This window comes from Rhincodon typus, chromosome 3 (genome assembly GCF_021869965.1).
Source record: "Rhincodon typus isolate 14 chromosome 3, sRhiTyp1.1, whole genome shotgun sequence".
In the NCBI taxonomy this organism is placed as follows: Eukaryota; Metazoa; Chordata; class Chondrichthyes; order Orectolobiformes; family Rhincodontidae; genus Rhincodon; species Rhincodon typus.
Window position 1 is genome coordinate 38,404,864 of NC_063334.1, and position 21,540 is coordinate 38,426,403.

The 21,540-nt window shown below is 39.8% G+C and overlaps 1 protein-coding gene across 1 annotated transcript in view; it reads right to left on the reverse strand.

Annotated features, from left to right (window-relative positions):
- The window catches only part of LOC109935423 (uncharacterized protein KIAA2026), a 79,590-nt gene that overhangs the window by 50,650 nt on the left and 7,400 nt on the right, over window positions 1-21,540 (reverse strand). Inside the window, exon 2 of the mRNA XM_048620357.1 lies at window positions 13,941-14,141. Coding sequence (XP_048476314.1) covers window positions 13,941-14,141 — 201 coding nt within the window. The remainder of the gene's footprint in view (window positions 1-13,940; window positions 14,142-21,540) is intronic.

Sequence of the window (21,540 nt, forward strand, 5' to 3'; positions counted from 1 at the left end):
GGCAATCTGACCTTAGATTAAGGGAACCTTGGGGTAGAGGTGATCATAATATAGCTGAATTTTACATCCTGTTTGAAAGGGGTCACTGAGTCAAAGCTTAGTATTTTAAACTTAAAAGGCAACTATATTGATACATGGAATGAACAGGTTATCTTAGGCAAAAAGGTTAGACAGGCTGGTGCTGCTTTCACTAAAATTCAGAAGAGCAAGGGTGATTCGATTGTTCTACAGTTCATACTGTAATCTTATACACAAGTTATATATTTCACCACAATGCATACTTCAACGAAACATCAGCTCCCCTGTGCGTTGTGATAGCTTACACCGTACAGAGGGTTAAGATGTGGTCTTTAATTTCACCCCCACCATCATCAAAATACTCTCAGTCATGCTACCCCAAGCAAAGCAGCTAAGAGACTCTTCTACTCCCAGGGCAAAATAAAAAAATCCAACGGTCATGAGGTGTTTCATGAACCCCCAATAGAGGGGTTCAGGTACCACTGCCACAACAGTTAGATTGCAATCCAGAGCAAAGACAGAAATTGATAAAATTCTGTTCTCCACCTTGTTTATCCATCATGTTTAGCATAAGATGGTTCTTTCAGCAATGCTTGTGTTTTTTAAAATCATTTTCACTTTGTTTAACTTCACATTATAATTATTCTATCATTGTAGAATAGGAAGTTATTGTGGAGCCGTTATTTGTTTCACAAACAATTTAAGACAAATACCGAATCAATATTTGTAAATGATATTCTTTAAAACTTCACAAAAATTATTCAAACAGAACAAATATCGTAACTAATTAATACCAAATATTTATGTAAATATTTTTACGAAGCAAGTCTTTCCCTGTCTAACTGTATCATGATGTGGAAGTAGAGGTCAGAAGTCACACAACACCAGGTTATAGTCCAACAGGTTTATTTGGAAACACAAGTTTTCGGAGTCTTACTCCTTCTTTAGGTGTTGGTGAGAGAGGTAGTATTAGACACAGAATTTATAAGTATAGGATCAAAGGGTCACACCATTGATGAGGATATTCTAGACAAACCGAAGATGCTGTTAAATCTTTAATCAGTTAGAAGGCTTGAATTGATTAATATACATATGTAAATCCCGGAATTCCTTTGAAGTCACTGTCCTGAGAGCACTAAAGGTTTTAATCAGTGGTAGGAAGAGGTAACATTTTAGGTCAGACAATGCATGTTAGGGATGAAGCCTTATTTAGAATCTGTTTGTGTTTTGGTTTGGAGTCAGACTGGTTTTATTTCTAAAGTAGGAATTTATAAAATGCCACATTGACTGACTGTCTATATATTGTGCGCTTTTTGAACAAAATAGAACGTATCTGCAAATACAAATTCACCCCACAGATTCACATTAGTGCGCGTGGGGTGGGGGATTTTTTTTCTATTCATTTGTGGGATGCGGGTGTCGCTAGCTGACCAGCATTTCTTGCCCATCCCTATTTGCCCTCGAGAAGGTGGTGGTGAGCTACCTTCTTGAACCACTACAGTCCTCCTGCTGTAGGTTGACCAACAATGCTATTAGGGACGGAATTCCAGGATTTTGGTTCAGCGACAGTGAAGGAATGGCGATATATTTCCAAGTCAGGATGGTGAGTGACTTGGAGGTGGTGGTGCTCCCATATGTCTGATGCCCTTGTCCTTCTAGATGGAAGTAGTGGCGGGTTTGGAAGGTGCTGTCAGAGGATCTTCAGTGGATTTCTGCAGTGCATCATGTAGATAATACACACTGCTGCTACTGACTGTCAGTGGTGGAGGGAGTGGATATTTGCAGATGTAGAGCCAATCAAGAAGGCTGCTTTGTCCTGGATGGTGTCAAGCCTCTTGAGTGTTGTTGGAGCTGCACTCATCCAGGCAAGTGGGGAGTATTCCATCACACTCCTGACTTGTGCCTTGTAGATGACGGTCAGGCTTTGAGGAGTCAGGTGGTGAATTACTTGTCACAGTATTCCTAGCTTCTGGCCTGCTGTTGTAGCTACTGTGTTAATGTGGTGAGTCCAGTTGAGTTTCAGGTCAATGGTAACCCCTAGGATCTTGATAGTGGGGGATTCAGTGATGGTAACACCATTGAATGGCAAGAGGTGGTGGGTAGATTGTCACTTATTGGTGATGGTTATAGCCTGGCATTTGTGTGGTGTGAACATCACTTGCCACTTGTCAGCCAAGCCTGGATATTGTCCAGATCTCGTTGCATGTGAACATTGACTGCTTCAGTATTTGAGGAGTCACGAATGGTGCAGAACATTGTGCAATCATCGGCGAACATCCCCATTCCTGACCTTATGATGGAGGGAAGGTCATTGATGAAGCAGCTGAAGATGGCTGGCCTAGGACACTAGCCTGAAGAATTCCTGCAGAAATGTCCTGGAGCTGAGATGATTGACCACCAACAACCACGACCATCTTCCTACGTGTCAGGTAGGACTTCAACCACCAGAGGGTTTGCCCCCTGATACCCATGGATTCCAGTTTTGCTAGGGCTCCTTGATGCCACACTTTGTTGAATGCAGCCTTGATATCAAGGGCTGTCACTCTCACCTCACCTCTGGAATTCAGCTCTTTTGTCCATGTCTGAACCAAGGCTGTAATGAGATCAGGAGCTGAGTGGCCCTGGCGGAACCCAAACGAGGCGTCACTGAGCAGGTGCTGCTTGATAGCACTGTTGATGACACCTTCCATCACTTTACTGACAATTGAGAGTAGACTGAAAGGGCGGTAATTGGCTGGGGTGGATTTGTCTTGCTTTTTGTGTACAGGACATAATTGGGCAATTTTTCACATTGTCTGGTAAATACCAGTGTTGTAACTGTACTGGAACAGCTCAGCTAGGGGAGCGGCAAGTTCTGGAGCACAAGTTTTCAGTACTATTGCCGGAATGTTGTCAGGGCCCGTAGCCTTTGCAGTATCCAGTGTCTCCAATCATTTCTTGATATCACATGGACTGAATCGAATTGGCTAAAGGCTGTTACCTGTAATGCTGGGGACAACAGGAGGAGGCCAAGACAGACCATCCACCCGGCACTTCTGGCTGAAGATTGCTGTGAATGCTTCAGCCTTATGTTTTGCATGATGCACTGGGCTCTTCCATCATTGAGGATCGGGATATTTGTGGAGCCGCCTCCTCCTCCAGCGAGTTGTTTAATTGTTCACCGCCATTCACAACTGCATGTGGCAGGACTGCAGAGCTTAGATCTGATTCGTTGGTTGTGGGATTGCTTAGTTCTGTCTATCACTTGCTGCTTCTGCTGTTTGGCGTGCAAGTAGTCCTGTTTGGTTGCTTCACCAAGTTGATACCTTATCTTCAGGTATGCCTGGTGCTGCTCCTGGCATGCCCTCCTGCACTCTCCATTGAGCCAGGGTTGATCCCCTGGCTTGACGGTAATGGTTGAGGGATCTGCCAGGCCATAAGGTTACAGATTGTGCCGGAGTACAATTCAACTGCTGATGGCCACAGCGCCTCAAGGATGTCCAATTTTGAGTTGCTAGATCTGTACGAAGTCTGCCCCATCTAGCACGGTGATAGTGCCACACAACACGATGGAGGCTGCTCTCAATGCAAAGGCAGGACTTTGTCTCCACAAGGACCGCATGATGGTCACTCTTGCCGATACTGCCATGGACAGATGCAACTGCAGCTGGCAGACTAGTAAGGATGAGGTCAAGTACGTTTTTCCCTCTCGTTGGTTCCCTCACCACCTGCCGCAGATCCAGTAATAGCAGCTGTGTCCTTTAGGACCCGACCAGCTCGATCAGTAGTACTGCTGCTGAGCCACTCGTGGCGGTGGACATTGAAATCCCCCACCCAGAGTGTATTTTGTGCCCTTGCCATCCTTAGTGCTTCCTCTAAGTGTTGTTCAACATTGAGGAGTCCTGATTCATCTGCTGAGGGAAAATGAGAAAGAGTGTGCAAGAGAGGGACAGTGAGTGAGTGTGTTGTGAGGGAGAGAGGGGGAAAGAGTCTGTATCACTTTCAATCATTTGGATTTTGAAGGCGTCATAAAGCAAAACTGATTGCCTTTATATCATTGATACTATTTGAATATTCAGTTAAGTGCTGTATAAATGTTAAGGGTGACTTTTGGACTAGAATTCCAGAACCCCAGGCTAATGTTCTGGGGACAAAGGTTCAAATCCCACCATTGTAGATGATGATATCTGAAGTGGTCACTTAATGATTCTGTGTAATCACTAGCAATTATAAAAACCCAATCAGGTTCACTAATGTCGTTTAAGGAAACAAGTCTAAATCCTTAACCAGTCTGGCCTACACGTGACTCCAGACCCACAGCGACGTGGCTGATTCTTGACTGCTCTCTAAAGGTGGTCAAGCAAGCTGCTCAATGCCAGAACAATTATGAATGGGTAATATCTACATTCCCCAACAACTTATAAATATATTGCCAATAGAAAAAGCTGCTATCGCCATACCACAGTTGTTTTGTATCAGTAAACTGTCCATAAATAAGCAGACATCAAGGACAGGGATTAGCAAAATGGAGCAGGAGAGGTCAGCCTAACAGGGAGAGAAAGCAATCTGTCTGACAGTTTCTTGCAGTGTGCCTATTTTGATTTTATTACTCAAGACACCAATTTACAAAGTTTTTCAGTGCATCCTCCATCAATACCAGTACCAAGACAAACTTTAATGAATTCTAGTCAACAAAGGTCAACCATAGGTACCTGAAAGAGAACGGTTTAAGAGGGATATATATCGACTAAATGCAGGCAATTGGAACTAGCTGAGAGGACACCATGGTCAGCCTGGACCAGTTTGGGCCGCAGGGCCTGTTTCCATACTCTATGACTCTATGAAAGTGGCTTGGGATAGTGGAAAAACAACTTACATTTTTTCTTGAAATGAACATTTCACTCAAATGAATCTAAGAATGAAATGTGAAGCATTTACATCATAGCTGATCGATCGTCTCCAATACCATTTTCCTACGCATCTCCATATTCCTTAATATCATTTGTCACCAGAAATCTACTGATTCCTGTCTTGAAACTGCTCAATAATTAAGCTTCCACAGACCTCTGGGATAAAGAATTCAAAAGACTTACCACACAAGTGAAAAAATTCCTCCTCTTGTCAGGCTTAAATTACCTGCCCCTTATCCTCATATTGTGTACTTGGTTCTAGAGTCACAAGCCAAAGAAAACAACCTATCTATAATCAGAGATAGTGGGAACTGCCGATGCTGGAGAATCTGAGATAAATCGAGACCCAAAAATCAGCTTTCCTGCTCCTCTGATACTGCTTGGCCTGCTGTATTCATCCAGCCCTACACCTTGCTATTTATAATCAGCCCTGGTGTGCCCTGCAAGAGTTTTCTAAGTTTTAAAATCATCTCTCATTTTTCAAAACTGTAATGAGTACAGATCTAGCTTCCTCAATCTCTCCTCATTAAACAATCCCTTTATACTAGGGATTAATCTGGTGGATTCCTGTTGAACTCCCTCAATGACAAGCATATCCTCCATATTTTTCCAGACGCAATGCAATTAAGATTGGTAACATGGTGAGGAGAAGGTATTACAGTTTCTTCAAACTATAATGTTGCATTCATACTTTGTGTCAGTTATAACTGCTCATTCATATTCCAACATGCTTTCTACAGGCTGAAATTTAAGACACTGCACATGCACTTGAAATTATTTTGCAAGATGATGAGAAGACTGTTTTGCAATGCCTCAAATGCCATTAAAGGCAAGTTTAAATTAGCGTCATGCCTGTTAGTGAATGATAAAAAGACAACTTCTTTGTTTAGACTTGGGTGCAAGGATTTTTTTACTACTACTTTGCATGCAAGTTAGAAATTCCACATTTTCTACAACTATAAATCTATATCTTAGCTCTTTCTTTCTTTCTCCCTCCCTTTTTCCTCCCTCAACCACAATCACCTGCCGAACATCATTTGTCCAGATTAGCAGGTGGCAAAGGCACATACAGTGACAACCTCTTTTGTTGATCTGCAGAGGGGAGATTTTTAAATTCTCTTTCCTTTCAAGGATATGGATGTTGATGACAAGACTAGCCATTGTTGCTCATTTCTAAATTATTCCCGAACCAAGTGGATTGACAAGTCATTTCAGAAGACAGCTGAGAGTCAGCCACATTGTTGTGGGTCAGCAGCCACCAGGCCAGTCCAGCAAGGGCAAATTTCCTTCCCTGCTTAGCATTAGGGTTCCAGTTGGATTATTATGGTCACCATTACTCAGTCCAAAGCTAGAATTTATAAACTGAATTTAAATTCCACAGGCTGCAAGGTGGAATTCAACTCATGTCCTGAGAACAGCAATCTGTGTCTTTGGGTAACAAATACAGTCACATTACCACTATGTCACTATTTCCCCTTTCACTTTAGCTGCTTTAATCACAGCCTGATATAACCCCAATATCCAAAAATCTTCTACCACTATTCACTACGAAATTTATTTTACTGATTACATGAACCAGAACATATTTGAATAATCAGACTCTTAAAAATTCAATAAACAATCAATACAAAATTCTGCAGTCATACCCAGTGGTGAACTGATGATAATTACAGAAAAGAGCCATGAGTATCCCCATTCTGAAAGGTGGGGAAGCAGAGTGCTACAATATTTTTGCAACCATCTTCACCCAGAAATGCCAGATCTGAACTGTCCCTGCAATCTGCACCATCTCAGAAGTTGATTCTATTTAGCAATATCAAGAAAGTTTGTGAGCACTGAATACACCAAAGGCGATGGGTTCCAATAACTGCTGTAGTGACGAAGACTTTGCTCCATAGCAGGTTACACCTTTAACTAAGCTATTCAGTCCAGCTACAGTGCTGGAATCTACTTAACCTTGAAAATTGTTCAGGTTTGTCTTGTCCCAAGCAGCAAGTTCAATTTCACTTATTACCATCTCAAACAAAAACAGAAACTGCTGGGGAAACTCAGCAGGTCTGGCACCATCTGTGTGGACACAGAACTGAAGAAGAGTCACCAGGCTAAAAACGTTAACTCTCGTTCGTTACCCCACCTTTGCTGTTTTCGGTTTTTGGTTCAGATCTCCAGCATTCGCTGTTTATTTAATTATGTCATTACATTTCCAGTCTACCTACAATCGTTAGAAAAATAATGGACAATGCATTTACTTAAACCTATTCACTGACACTCAGTTGGGATTCTAAGATCATGTAGCTCCAGATCTCTTCACAGTACTGATCTAAACTGGACAAAGAAGGTGAATTCCAGATTTCAAAGTATGTGGCTTCCCTTAACGTAAAGGCAGTTTTTGTTTCAGCATAGCACTAAGAAGCTCAAGCAAAATGGAACTCATTGGGAATCAGGGAAGAACGTCCCTCTACCTGGATTCTATAACTAGGAAAAAGTAAAAGACGGTGATTGTTGGAAGACATTAATCTCGGATCTGGGACATCTCTGTAGGAGTGCCTGAACCATCTTTCGCTGTTTTAATGGCCTAGCCTCAAACCATAAAGGTCAGAAGTGGGGACATTTGTTGATGATTGCAAAATGCCTAATACCATTCACAACTCCTCAAATACTGAAGCAGCCTGTACTTGCATTTGGCAAGACCTCAATAACATTCAAGCTTGGGCTGATAAGTGGCAAGTAAAATTCAAGCCACACAAGTGCCAGGAAATGTCCACCTCCAACAAGACAGCCTACTTGATCATCTTCCCTTGATCAGCGTTATCACCACCAAATCTTCCAACAAAATCTAGGTCATCCCTGACTAGGAAGTTAGCTGCATCAAACATATAATACTATGGCTACAAGAGCAGGTTAGAAGCAGAGTATTCTGCAGCAAATGGTACATTCACATTCCAACTTCCCACAGTCTCTCCAGCATCCACATGGTACAACAGTACAACTGAAAATCCTCCGCTTGCCAGGATGATTGCAGCTCTAATTGCATGCCTGAATATTCAGGTTGCATTTGCGGTCACTTTACAACCATATCTCTGGAATGGCCATCACGCAGATTTATTTCTATTTCAACTCATCCATCCTGATATGAATGCTGCATTCATTCAGATAAAAACTTGTTTTTTTGTCATTTTTCCCTACTCTGACTTATTTCTTGATTCACTTATGTTTACATTGTGTCTGTCACTTTGGTAATTTTTTTCCCATATCATTGCTCTGCATGGTCACCTTGCCCTGTACCTTCAAATTTCCGTATCTCCCTCAAACTCTCCCCACCAATGCCCCCCAGTCATACTACTACCAACACTTTACTTTAAAGCCCTCTGTACAGTTGAGATACTTGATTAGACAAGACATACGTGCAAGTGCAGTTCAAACAGAGGCCTTCATAGTGGCATAGCTTCTTTTCTCCTTCAATACTGGTGCAAGCGTTGATCGATCATAGCCCATTTCTCTCACACCAACCTTTGACCTTGCAAAAAAAAATTCTTTAATATGCCACAGAATTCACTGAATTCTTACTTAGCAAATGACAGTGGTTGCAAGACAACAGTTGTAAGTTGCATTTTGCAGACCCCTCTTGATTACCTGTTCCTAGATATCATTTGAGCAGCTTGCCAGGTTGAGTTGCATTAATAATGCATTCCGATTATAAACTCAAAAACTTAAGAACTGTACAAGAGAAAGAACAATTGAGGCTCTGAAGTCCCTGCTCATCTGTGTGACCTCATGTTATACCAGGAGTACATATCCATTAATTGAAAAGCAGAATACTGTGCATACTTTCACAGAATCCCTGCAGTGTGGAAACAGGCCCTTTGGCCCAACAAGTCCACACCGACCCTCAGAGCATCCCACTTAGACCCATCCCCCTAATCTACACATCCCTGAATACTATGAGCAATTTAGCATGGCCAATCGACCTAACCTGCACATCATTGGACTGTGGGAGGAAACCAGAGCATCCGGAGAAAACCCACACAGACACGGGGAGAATGTGCAAACTCCGCACAGTCGCCAGAGGGTAGAATCGAACCTGGGCTCCTGGTCTGTGAGGCAGCAGTGCTAACCACTGAGCCACCGTGCTGTCCGGACTCAAGAAAGGTCATAGATCTCAAACTTGGATCGGTTTTTCTCTTTCTACAGATGCTGTCTACCCTGAGCTGTATCCAGCACTTTCCATATGTACCAACTAATTTACCTGAAAGTTTCCCATAAACTTATGCTATAATTTATAAAAAGTTGATAATCATTGACATTTTGAAATACCACTTTCTTTTCTCTTGAGTTGAGCCTTTAAGTGTAACTGTGTTACAAATTAGAGGGAAAACAGCACTAGATGTCATTTGAGCAATTTGAGTTGGAATCAAGGCAGATCATTAATAGTAAATTCAGATGCAGATACTGTTGAAGTTTGTGCAATAGTAAAGGACAAAACAAGCAGATCTTTTGAGCTCCTATTAAATATTTGCTCAAGTTTTCTTTAAGATCAACTAAGGTGTGTGTTTTTGCCACACCATGTAAGTTTTAACGCTATACAGAACTTCCATGTTTGACATAACATAACAACCCAGAAAAATAATTGAAGCTCCTCCTTCCACATACTTACTCCTAACTAGAACATCACTGACTTGACAAAATTCTAGTTCTAAGAGGTTTAAAAAAACTTGAACTCTTGTGAAATCTGAAAAAGCAAGGGACTAAAAGAGTCAAAACAGCAGGAAAATCAACCAATATGTAGCCATGAGTTTAGAAGCATATTACCAAGCAGCACACCACCCGAGTTTGACAGCTGATAAGGTGGTGCATTGAAATTTATTGTTACAAGAAGGGCTGCCTTTCATAGCACTCAAGGCCTGGGAGAGAAATTGTGGGATCTGGTGCTTCCTCAGTATTCAGGCCCATTTAACCATGTCCTTTCTTCCCAACATTCTTCTGCAAATCACCTTTGTGATGATCTATTTAATAGGTTAAAACAGCACAGAAGGGAGCCATTCAGCTTTACAAGTCTATGCCAATTCTTTCGGAATGAAATCCAGTTCTCCCAAGAACCTCCGTCCCCTTCCTCATTCTTTCCTTCAAGTACTTATCCAATTGTCTTTTGAATCTTAATTTATCTGTATCCATAACCACCACAATATCAGGGACAGGTGAACCGAAAATCCTAACCACTCTGCGTAAATGTTTTTTCTTGTGTTACTTCTAGTTCCTTTGATAATCAAATGAAATTAAATTTAGGCCATTTGATTATAGATCCTTCACTGATTTGAAACAGATTGTTTATTCTCGAACTTTATAATTTTACTCATCTGTATCAATCCCCTCAGGTTTCTTGGTTCTATGGAGAAACCGCCAGTTTCATGGTGCTGTTCTAGCAAACAACATCGAGTATGTGACAGCAAAGTCCTACAGATATGGAAAATCAATAATAAAACTAGGAAGTGCTGGAAACATTTAACAGGCCAGGGAGCATGCTTCAGGTCCACAAACTACATTAGCTCTTATAAAGAAGGGTCACTGATCTCTGTTCACCTACAGATATGCTAAGCATTTCCAACTCACCCCATTTCTACTGGAGTGAAAATAACACCCTTTGCCAAACTTGCAGAAAGCAGTCAGATTTTTTGTGAACCTCTCATTTCCCAGAAAAGCAGTGGCCTCAGATCTGGTTTAGTAGTTGGTAAAACATTAAATATGAATTTCAACAAAAAGAAATGAAGAAAACAAATTGCCGAGTAAAAGTGCCAAAACAGAAAATTATGAAAAATGAGTAATAAGAATTATTAAAGTGCTAAGCAGAAGAGCTAACGAGTAAAACTAATTTTGTTGTTTCACTTAAGTAGACCTTACAGACCAGGTCCCAAGTCCTGGCCACTCATTAGGGAAGACGGAAGAGGACTGGGTCAAGCTGACGAGTTGGGTATAAATAACACCAATAATGCATTTACCTCTTTGGTGGGGCACTCTGAGCTGGTCTCAGCAGAATTGATAAGGAAGTGAGATTCTGAAGCTGGTTTGCTTTCAACCTGGGTTTTCTTTCTGTCTCGGATGTAAAAAATAACTAGGACCAGAACCAGTCTGGGACCTGACTTTATCCAAGGCACTGGTAGCTTGGAAAATGTTCTACTTAAACTGCAACACTGAACAAGAAGTTGCAAGAAGAATTTCGCTGATCTTTCGACCCTCTCCTATGGTTTTCTCAGGAACCTGAAGTTTTTTTATTTACCAACCAGAATCAGGATATCTTTTTCTCTTTCTCCAGTACTCTGATAATACTATACATGCATTAACTGTCAGTATTTTACATTGTTATATTACGCATTATTGATTATCATGAAAATCTTCCACTTAACTTGGAAATGACGAAATTATTTCCAATTTCTTCTCATTTCACCCCATTTGGAAATTCAAGTAATTTTTTTCCCCCCCTTTCAGCAGTTTCAAAAAGATAATTATTTTCAATTTTGCACCTTCAACAATTCGGACCAAGAAAGGGGTTTTGTGGTTTCCCGGTGTTAGGGCAGTAGGGTGGGGTGGGCGTTGCTCACTGTGACCTACTAACATACAAGGATGGAGGTGGCTACGCAATTTTTATACTCCACTTCATCTGCATTATCATGGTGTTGGTCCAAGGCAGCTGCCAAGTTATATCCTCTTCATCAAAACTGTTTGTGGTCTGTGGGGGGAGGGTTGGAGTTGGCAAAGAACTAGGAAAAGGGGGGTTTCATTTACACCATTAAATCTGTTGATAAATCTCATTAGATGGGGCAAATTAGGAGGCTGCATCTAGAAGCTTACCATCAAACTGCACATCATACCGGCAGGGCACTGCTCAAACATTGTATGACATCCCTTATAGGCTTGCCTCCACTTACAAATTTATGTGAAAGGAAATAACCATTTGGGAACTCCATCAATGGTATTGCTGAGTTTTCACGTCAGCAAAAGGAAAACAATACACTTAATGAATAAAAAATTATTCCAACATTACAAGTTAACTTTGGAGACTAAAGAAATCTAGCAACCCTGGACATTTGTTTCACAGGAGGGGATTACCACTTGATGCCCTCAATGCCCGTACAGCAGGAAACAGCAAGTCACACAAAGTCACTACTCCACCCACCCCTCCCTCACCACAAAACACCACAGATTAATACTATATTAAAACAAAGTAATGTTTATCAATCACTGAAAATTACATCAGAATGCAAAAAAAAGTGTTCCAATTCAATGGCTGCTAGTTACCACCTAATAAATTGAGTGCTCAATGACATAAACACAGGCTTTACTTTCCACGTGAGATACATCACAGAAATAGGTCCAAACTAGAGGACAGTTGGCAAATTTGGGACACAGCAGTGAAAATATTTTCACTTCAGACTAGAAAAATTAAAGTTTTCATTTGCATGACATCTTTTCCCCTATCCAAGTCAGCTGTAAATATCCCCCCAAACACGAAGCAATCTCATTAAGGATACTATCGCAAACCTGCAAGTCAGTAGCATGATCAATATATTTCAAAAGTTACAAGCTAACATGCAACATCTCTGTTCATTGCTTGTTTGCACTTGTTTTAAAAATGAAAAGAAAATGACTATACAAAAAAAGAATAGACTAAGCAATAGATAATGCTCACCCAGAACAGCATCGTTTACCAGCATAACACTTTATATTCCCAGGGAATGGGATTAATTGATGCAAGCTAGCACATGCATGGACACAACAACTTAACTGACTGCCCCTGTTCAAAATATGAAATTCTTAAAATTTGAGGCTAAATCTCAAAAGCAAATGACAAGTTTTAAAATGCTGTTTTGCAATTAACTTTTAGAAATCTGAATTAATTCCTGTCCGAAAAGAAAAAAGATCAGCTAATCTATCTGATAACCATATTTGAGGTTTATTTGTTTTATTAAAACTGCTTGTTTTAACACTACTTCCATTCATAAATCTGAATGAAACAAAGAACTGCTGATGCTGACGATCAAACGAAAACAGAAATTGTTGGAGAAACTCAGGTCGTCTGGCAGAAATAGGGTCGCTGGACTTGAAACGTTAACTTTGCTTTCTCTCCACAGATACTGCCAGACCTGCTGAGTTTCTACAACAATTTCTGTTTTCATTTAATAAGCCTGAGTACTTGTTTGAAACATACTTACCAGTAGCAATGTTTTGTGCATGCCATTTTTCTGAAATTCAAATTCACTGGTAATTGTGTTCTGAGATACCACGGTTAGGAAACAAAAAAAGAAAATCCCCATGGGTACTCAAATTAACTGCAAGTACTTTAAAGGTTCATGGTTGGTTAGACAAAAGCTCCCTTACCACCTACTTTATGTTAAGACTTCAAAGTAAAACAAAGTACATCCTCAAGCAGAGCAAGATGAACTTCATAATTTGCAGAATTACCACTGTGTAACGCAGTTGAGAGTCAAACAAACATTTTATGAAAAAGCTGTATATTCTGGAATCTGTGTTTATATTGTTCAAATGCAATATGATCATCTTTCGTTCCATCAATGTTGATATTTCAGGTCCTTAAGGTGAAATACGTTGTCAACCAGCACAATACGTGGTCCACTGTATATTACTTTCAATTTGATCCATAATTATGTAATAATTTATACAATTTTATTGCTATTTTTCCTGCAACAGGAACTATAGAGAACAACAGGATAAGTTATTAAAATTAAGAAAAGCGCAGAGAGAACAGTGTAAAAGCAATTGCTGGACAAAACAAAAATGGGGGCATTACTTACATTTTCTAATACTTTAGTACTTTTTAATTAAGAGGAGAGTCTGAATTTGCTGCATATATGCACATACGGACATGGAAGTAGAGACTTCTATTCAAAGAAAGAAAGGTTAAGAAAGATAAAATAAAAGCTTCAGAAAAAGGCAGGGAAATTATTTTGTAGGGGATCGCTCCAAGTAACGTTGTTATTACCAGCCCAGGGTTAATTTCCAACATTTTGTTGAATGTCTTACCTCTTTTCTTCCCTTGCTCGCTGCTGTTCTTCTTGTCGCAAAGTCTGAATCATTATGGATTCTGTAACACCTGTTGACATGCCTCCTAAACTGCGGGGGATAGAACGTCGACGAGTAGAAGTGCACAGGGCTCCTCGCTCCTCTTCTAAACCATAACGACCTTTCGATGTTACCGCAATGGTTGTCTTCTCTCTTAGTGGCCTTGTATACAAAAGAAACTGCAATCAATGATGCAGAAATAACAGCATAAAGTTGACTTAAGGAGTTAATAATGGAGAAAGTCATCCTATTAGGCTTACGTATAGATTGGGCCATAGAAACTACTTGTTTCAAACCTTAAAATTTTGCAAGGAATTTGTTCCTATGAGACTGCCCATGGCAACAAATCAAGAGCTATTTATTGATGCACAATAAATAGACACATATATGCATATCCAGCGACAATATTCAAGAAAAGAGAAAGACATTGATGAAAAGTAGATGACTTTTGACAAGATAGATTTTTGGCAGAGTATGTCGATATACTGTGCCTATTCTTAAAAGGAAGTTGGAGGCCTTGTTTGGAAAAATGAGGAATATATATTCAAAGACAGAATATATTATTGCAATTGTAGGAATATAAAGAATGTTGCTCAAATTAAGGCAAGAGTAAATAATAGAAAAAAAAACACACTGAAATTGACATTTTGTTTTGCACTAGATCTTTTTCTAATTCCCCAATTTTATTGCGCTTGTATTTAAAAATGAAAAGCTCCAGTGAAATGCTACTTATAGGAACAGGAACTTGGGCACCAAGCAACCATGCTGGATCATTTATGGATTTTTACTGAAAGGATCAGCCTCAGAAATTTTGACAGCCTTCCTCTATCCAATCCTAGTAAATGCTCAGTTTGGTGCCCAGCCAGTAAACTAAAGATTAAGAGATTTCAATCCATGAAAAACAAATAAATAATAAAACTAGGATATCATCTTCCAGGCTTTAGCCGAGGATCTCTACTTGCATCTGCAAGAAATAAAATGGAAGCAAGGTTTCAGACTATGGCAGAAGCAGCTGTACAAGAGCAGGGCTAATCCACCACTGTAATTCTGATAGAGGAAGTACTTTTATTTTCTTTAAGACACTTTGCATTCTGCATTTCCACTGATTCATTATGTCAATAATTTGACTGAAGCTGTGAACCACTGCTGCACATTACAAAAGTGGTTCTACATGTCTGTCATTGAAGGAAAAATTTAAAATATCAACACTTTTCAGCTTGTATAAATTGAAGCTTTAGAACAGCACATATTGAATTTGAAGTTTTTGTTTCAATTGTTTGATATTCAGTTTCCAAGACTGAGTTAAATAGCTCATAAAAGGGAAAGAAATTTTTGATGAGCCTACCCAAGGTAATCCTACTTCACAACAATTTAAAGGTCATCAGAAATAGATGAGAACTAGACTTTGGCCTCAATCAAAGAAGCCACATATTGAATGGCAGAACAAGCTCTGGGCTAAAAGGCATACTTCTGCTGCTAATTAACTTACCAAATCAGGCATAGTTAGGAAATGGAATGCTATAGGCTAACCCACCACAATAACACCGCAAAGCTACAGAGCAATGAACAGAAAGTACTTGTGTATCATGTTTTTATAAATAGATTGAAATCAACTTCAAATCATGGTACCAGGAGTTATTGCTCAAAAAGTATTTTGGAAAGTGTATAAGTACCAAGGTTCTATAGATCAGCAGGCTGGGTTCATGTACTAGGGCTTATCACAAAGCTGATGTGGATTTCATTACATTGGGACAACAAAACGAACTTGCATTTTGAAATAAATTTCTACATGAAGACTGTAGTTAATGATGCATACAACACATACAATAGATTATAATAGAGCATTCAAATCAAATGGTAATACTTATGGAAAATGGACTTGTTCTTTCAGCTACCAAATTTGACTATCTCGTACTTTTCCGACAGTGCAAGCATTGGCAAGAGATAAAAAATTTTTCAAAATGCTCCCTCGAGACATCTTCATCGGGCTGCTTAAAACAAGAGCCTGGCACATGGCTCTGTTCTGTTTTGGTTCCACTAACAGAATTGGTAAATATTGAATAAATGTCTTTTGGAAAATAGGCTCATACTTGAACAGGAAGAAATGTAAGACACTGAATATTTCTTAATTACACACCACAGGAATAGTACAGCATATTTAAAAAAAAATAATTTCTCAACAAAACCCATCCAGTTATCCAGATTTATTTAAACAACATTCCTATTGCTTCTGTTCAAATTCTTTCATATCATCTTTAGATTACAGCAGATGACCATTCACATTGAAAATGTGCAATTGTGATGTTCAATATTCTTTCCTGTCCAGATCTTGCCTCCACCCTTATATGTCCTGAGCTTCTCACCAAACCACAACTCTCAGGATACCAGAAGCCAAACTGGAGCACGATCCTACCTTGGTTGTGGTGAAGGGAAATGCTACTTAAAGTCTGATCTATTTCTCAAGTTACATTGACTTGCTGTTGTGTCATGCCAATGTAACAACAGCTAACAGACAACTGCAGAGACAGTGAAATTTGAGAGGCTAAGTCCAGCAATCCAGAAGCAGTAACTTTAAATTTCTGCAAAGTTCAAAAAAAAAATCAGTAAATTGTACCAAATGTCCAGAAAAAAATACTGTTACTTTCCAAATCAAGCTAAACCGTCCTTTCGCATTGCCTTTGGGTACAATTTTCCACAAGTTCCCATACTTGCAGCTACATAATGTTGCACTTATGGGACAAATCCTACATCATTAACAACTATACTCAGACAAACCACTTAATAGCCTGCGTAACAGAATTCAAGGATTTATCGGGGCAACAAATAACCTTGCAAAAACATTAGCAGTGGGGATAAAGTATTTAAACCAAATCTATGGTAAAAGCTTGCTACGAGTACACCTAAACTATAGTTTCAAATTCCATTCCGCTAATACTTGGGAATTTTTTCTGTGTTGACAAAGAGAAACGTAACTGCAAGGACAAAGAATGGAATACATATTTAACAACTATCACCAGTGTAATAAATTCATAGTTCAGATCTAATACGGAGGATCTAGAGAGTGAAGTTCCCTTTGCACTGCCAAGTGATGCAACTCAGGACTATCTCAGAAGAGTGTCACACTTCACTACGGTATTCTAAATACTTGTTTCTTATTCTTGTGACCTCCATGACTAACATTTGTTAGCACCACCCACTGGTGCTGTGGATTTGTGCCAATTAGGATTGGGTCGAGCTGGTCACACACATTTTGCTTTGCCTTTTCCTGTGCCAAAGGAAAACAAATGCCGCATTATAACTTTTTAACTCAAATTAATAAGTAATCCTAATTTCAAAGTGAAGAAACCCAAAAGTATGAGGGATTAGGGAAGTTTGATAGACTTGTGGAGGGAAATTTCAATTATTGCATAAGCAACGGACTTTTAGATAATTAGGACAAATCAATCTCAGTATGGGTTTCATCAATGATATCATGCACTGAGTGGACTAACTGAAAACTCTCAAAGACTCAGGGCTATTTAGGTTAAAATAACTAGCTTGGTGCTATTGTGGTTTTTGATTTTGTTGGACTAAATCAGAGCTACAAAGAGTATTTTACAATCAACATGAGACAAAGGTTCAAACTTCATAGGTGGCCCAAATCTCCATGGTATACACCAATGTAGTAAAGATTAAAATACCTTAAAACTCCAAGTCTCATTAAGGATGCTAAGGCTTTGGAGAGAGCACAAATTAGCAGAATGATATCAGGGATAAAAGAATTCAGTTACATGGAAGACTAGAGATGTTTCAATATTCCTGTTATCGCACAAGATGTTTCAGAAAACTTGCACTTTATATGGTGCCTTTCACAATCCAGAACTTTATGAAGTGCTTCATAGACAATGAAGTACTTTCTCAAGTGTCACTGTTGTACTAACTTTCAAAAGGGATATAAAGTATGAATATGCACTTGATAAGGAAAAAATGTCCAGGGATAATGGTGAAAGGTTAGGAATGCAGATCTAATAGTACAACACTTTCGGAGTTGTGGTACGGGTACAGTAGGTCAAACAGTCATCATCTATTACGATTCTGTGATTGAAAATATATTTTTTCAAGATATGCCCAAACCAGTCAAGGACCATGTGTCTGCTGACATGCAACAGCATTCCCACATTAAAAGATAACCCGCACAAGGATTCTACGACAGGAACACAACCCACCTACAATCCAACACAACACCACCCTTGCAGCAATTGGAGGGATGTGACAGGACTGGATTCAGAGATCCAGAAGTCCCTAGCCTGGCATGAGCATATCAGTGGTGGTGTTTCGCTCTTGGAATAGAAACAGGAGACCATTTTGGCAGCTTTTCTCATGGCTGAGCAGTCCTCTTCAGGATCCACTCTGCACACCCTACATGAAGAGGCTAAAAAGGATGCCCTGAAAACAGCCTGCTCCAACATCAACCTGGCTGGAAATCTGCATCCATCAGGTTCATCCACCTGAATAACAAAGTCAAAGTCAAAGTCAATCTTAAAACCTGGAATGTAGGAATCCTCATGGATAATGAGCAAAACAATCATCTGGAATGAAGAACTGCCCTTGTTGCCTGTGAAATCAGGCATTTCAGCACTTGATATCACTGACCCACAAGATTCAGAGCAGCTGGATGAAGGTGGCGGCAGTGGCTACACCTTCTTCCAAAATCCCGAGGATCAACCAAGGATGCATGGAATTATAGTCACGATCAAGAACAAACTCAACTGACTCTGGGAGCTCCCTGTTGGCATCAACAATTGCCTCAGGACTCTCCTTCTACAACTTTCCAAGAACTAGCAGGCAACAGTCATGAGCGCCTATGCACCAACCCTTAATGGCATAGATGATACCAAAAAAGGTTTCTATTCTACCCTGAACATTTATTCACCAACATCCCCAAGGAAGATAAAAATATCCTCCTTTGAGACTTCAATGACAGGGTTGGAAAGGACTCCCAACTCTGGAAAGAACTATCAGAATGTAAGGAGTCAGGAATTGCAACTTCAATGGGATCCCTCTCCTCACCAAACACACTGTTTTGCTAAAAAGACAAGTTCAATACTTCCTGGAGACATTCACGAGCAAAGCACTGGCACATGATCGACTATGTCATCATTTGATCCCTGGACCAAAAGGATGTCCTCATGACAGAAGTGATAATCAGTGCAGAAGACTGCTGGATACAGGAAATGACAAGCAGTGGTCTATGTCCATCAAATGCCATCAGATGAGCTGAAGATGAAGAAACCTCCCAAAAAAAAACTTCGACACTGAGTGGGTTCAAGAGCTGAGCAGACTAACGATTTCCCGATAATGTCGTCACCAAATTCGGCAAAGAACTCATCTTAATAGGACAGAGAAAATCTAGACAGAGCTGAAAACAGTCATCATCTCATGCTGTGAAGAAACTGTCTGCTATAAGACCAGGAAACACGAAGACTGGTTTGTTGAGAATGACCACAGTATCCAAGGCTGCATCAACAAGAGAAAGAAAGCTCTCCATACCTGGCAAAACAATATCATCAGTCAGCCAAAAAGGAGATCTCAAACAGCAAAGACGAAGTTACAAAGAAGAACTGGGAAAACAAAGAACCAGTAGTGGACCAAGAAAACCGAGGCGCTGTAATGCCCTATTGACAAGCACAACACCCAGAGTCTCTTCAGTGCCACCAAAGCAATATACACAACCAATACCCTCGGCCTCAAACTGATGTGGTATAATGCTGGGCCCCATTTGAGAGATAGGGGAAATGACCAACAGACAGAACACCTCAAAAGAATTCCTAAACTGTGATACAATTGTTGCTGAGTATGTGTTGGAGGAAATTCCCCAACTCCCTATCAAAAATGACCTTGGACTCCAACGCAGTGTGGCAGAAGTTGAAGCTGCCATTAGACACATGAAGACTGGAAAAAGACACAGGAGTATACAGGATTCCAGTGGAGATTTTCAAACTTGGAGAAACAGAGCTTACCCCTCATCTCCATCAAATCTGGCATGCCCACAAGGTCCCTCACCAACCTTTACAGATGCACCATTGAAAGCATACTGTCCATAATGGCTACATAACGGTCTGCTATGGCAACTACTCTGCCCAGGACCGTAAGAAACTAGAGAAGGTTATGTGCACAGCCCAGACCGTCACAGAAGATCCATAGGAAAGCAGGAGACATGAAAGATGTAAGCTAGCAAAATAGCACAACAGATCAGGTGCAACTTCAATCCTCAGAAGTTCTTAGAGCCAAATCAGGAAAAGAGGACAAATTTTCCGAAATTAGTAAAGCATTAACACCTGCAAGCAGACAAAGCAGCAAAACCAGAGATCTTTCAGCAACAAGAGCAAGATTAAAACCCATTAAAATGGATGAAAAGCTAGCCAAATCTAGAAAGAAAAGTTTCAATAGGCGAATAGAAATTTAATTTGTGAATCTTGCCAAGTATCATATATGGGCAATTTAGCAATGTGTCAGGTATAGGTTGAGGTCATATCAAAGCCCAGACATCAGTAGAAAAAAAAAGGTTCGGCTTAAGAGAAAGCAGACTTCAGCCTGGGACTCAGAAGCCACCAGTATACTAAACTGCAAGAGAATGAACAGCAGAACTGTCATGTTAACCATGACGTAAAATGCAGTTAAGCAGAGCATCACAGCCATAACAGGTGATTCCAGGAAATTGTCAGAATTCCAGTTCAAAAGGAACAAGTAAAAATAGAGAATTAAAAAGACTTGAAAAAAATGGAAGTATGTTCTGTTCAGGAAACTTTCACCTGTACATTGAACTAAAATATAGCCACTATATTGGAGAAGGGTGAAGATAGGGATAAAAAGATGGGAAAGGAAGAAGGTGCAAAAACAAAAAAAAAGGAACATATTTGGGAGCTATCTACTCAAGACAGACATACAGTTGCTAATGCAATTACGAGAACACATCAATAATACAGCACATATTTGCTTTATTGAAGGATATTTATGGAACAAAATGTAGAATCAAACAGTTCTCATGTTGCAGGCTTACTGAATCATTTCAATGTAACTAACTTGATTCAAAAACACTGAGTTAATATTCATGTGTGAAACTGTGCTCCACTGTGATTAGCTGCCACAGTGATCAACAGGATCTAGCTTGAAGTTGTGCTCAGATTGACTATACAGATGATACAAACATAAATATTACAATGAACATGTTTTTATAAAGTTGAGTAACTCAAGACTGCTCAGTAGAAGGCAAGGATCTGCTGCTTATACTTCTAACTCAATGAGGGTGGATAACGAGATAATTTGCCTGGACTAGAAATAAAAAACACAAGCTGGAATTGACACCACAGCTAACCAATTGTAATCTGATCATTTAAAAAAGGAACATTTTACTAACTTTACATTGACAGTAAGCAAAAACAGAATTAGCCTCAATTGTGAAATTCAACCTGTCTCACCTTCCTTTTGCTTACCTGGTCCTTCCACCAACGTCCTCTAACTAGAACTTGCTATACCAATCAATTTCCTGGTTTAAGATAAAGTTCATACTTCTATGAAACTA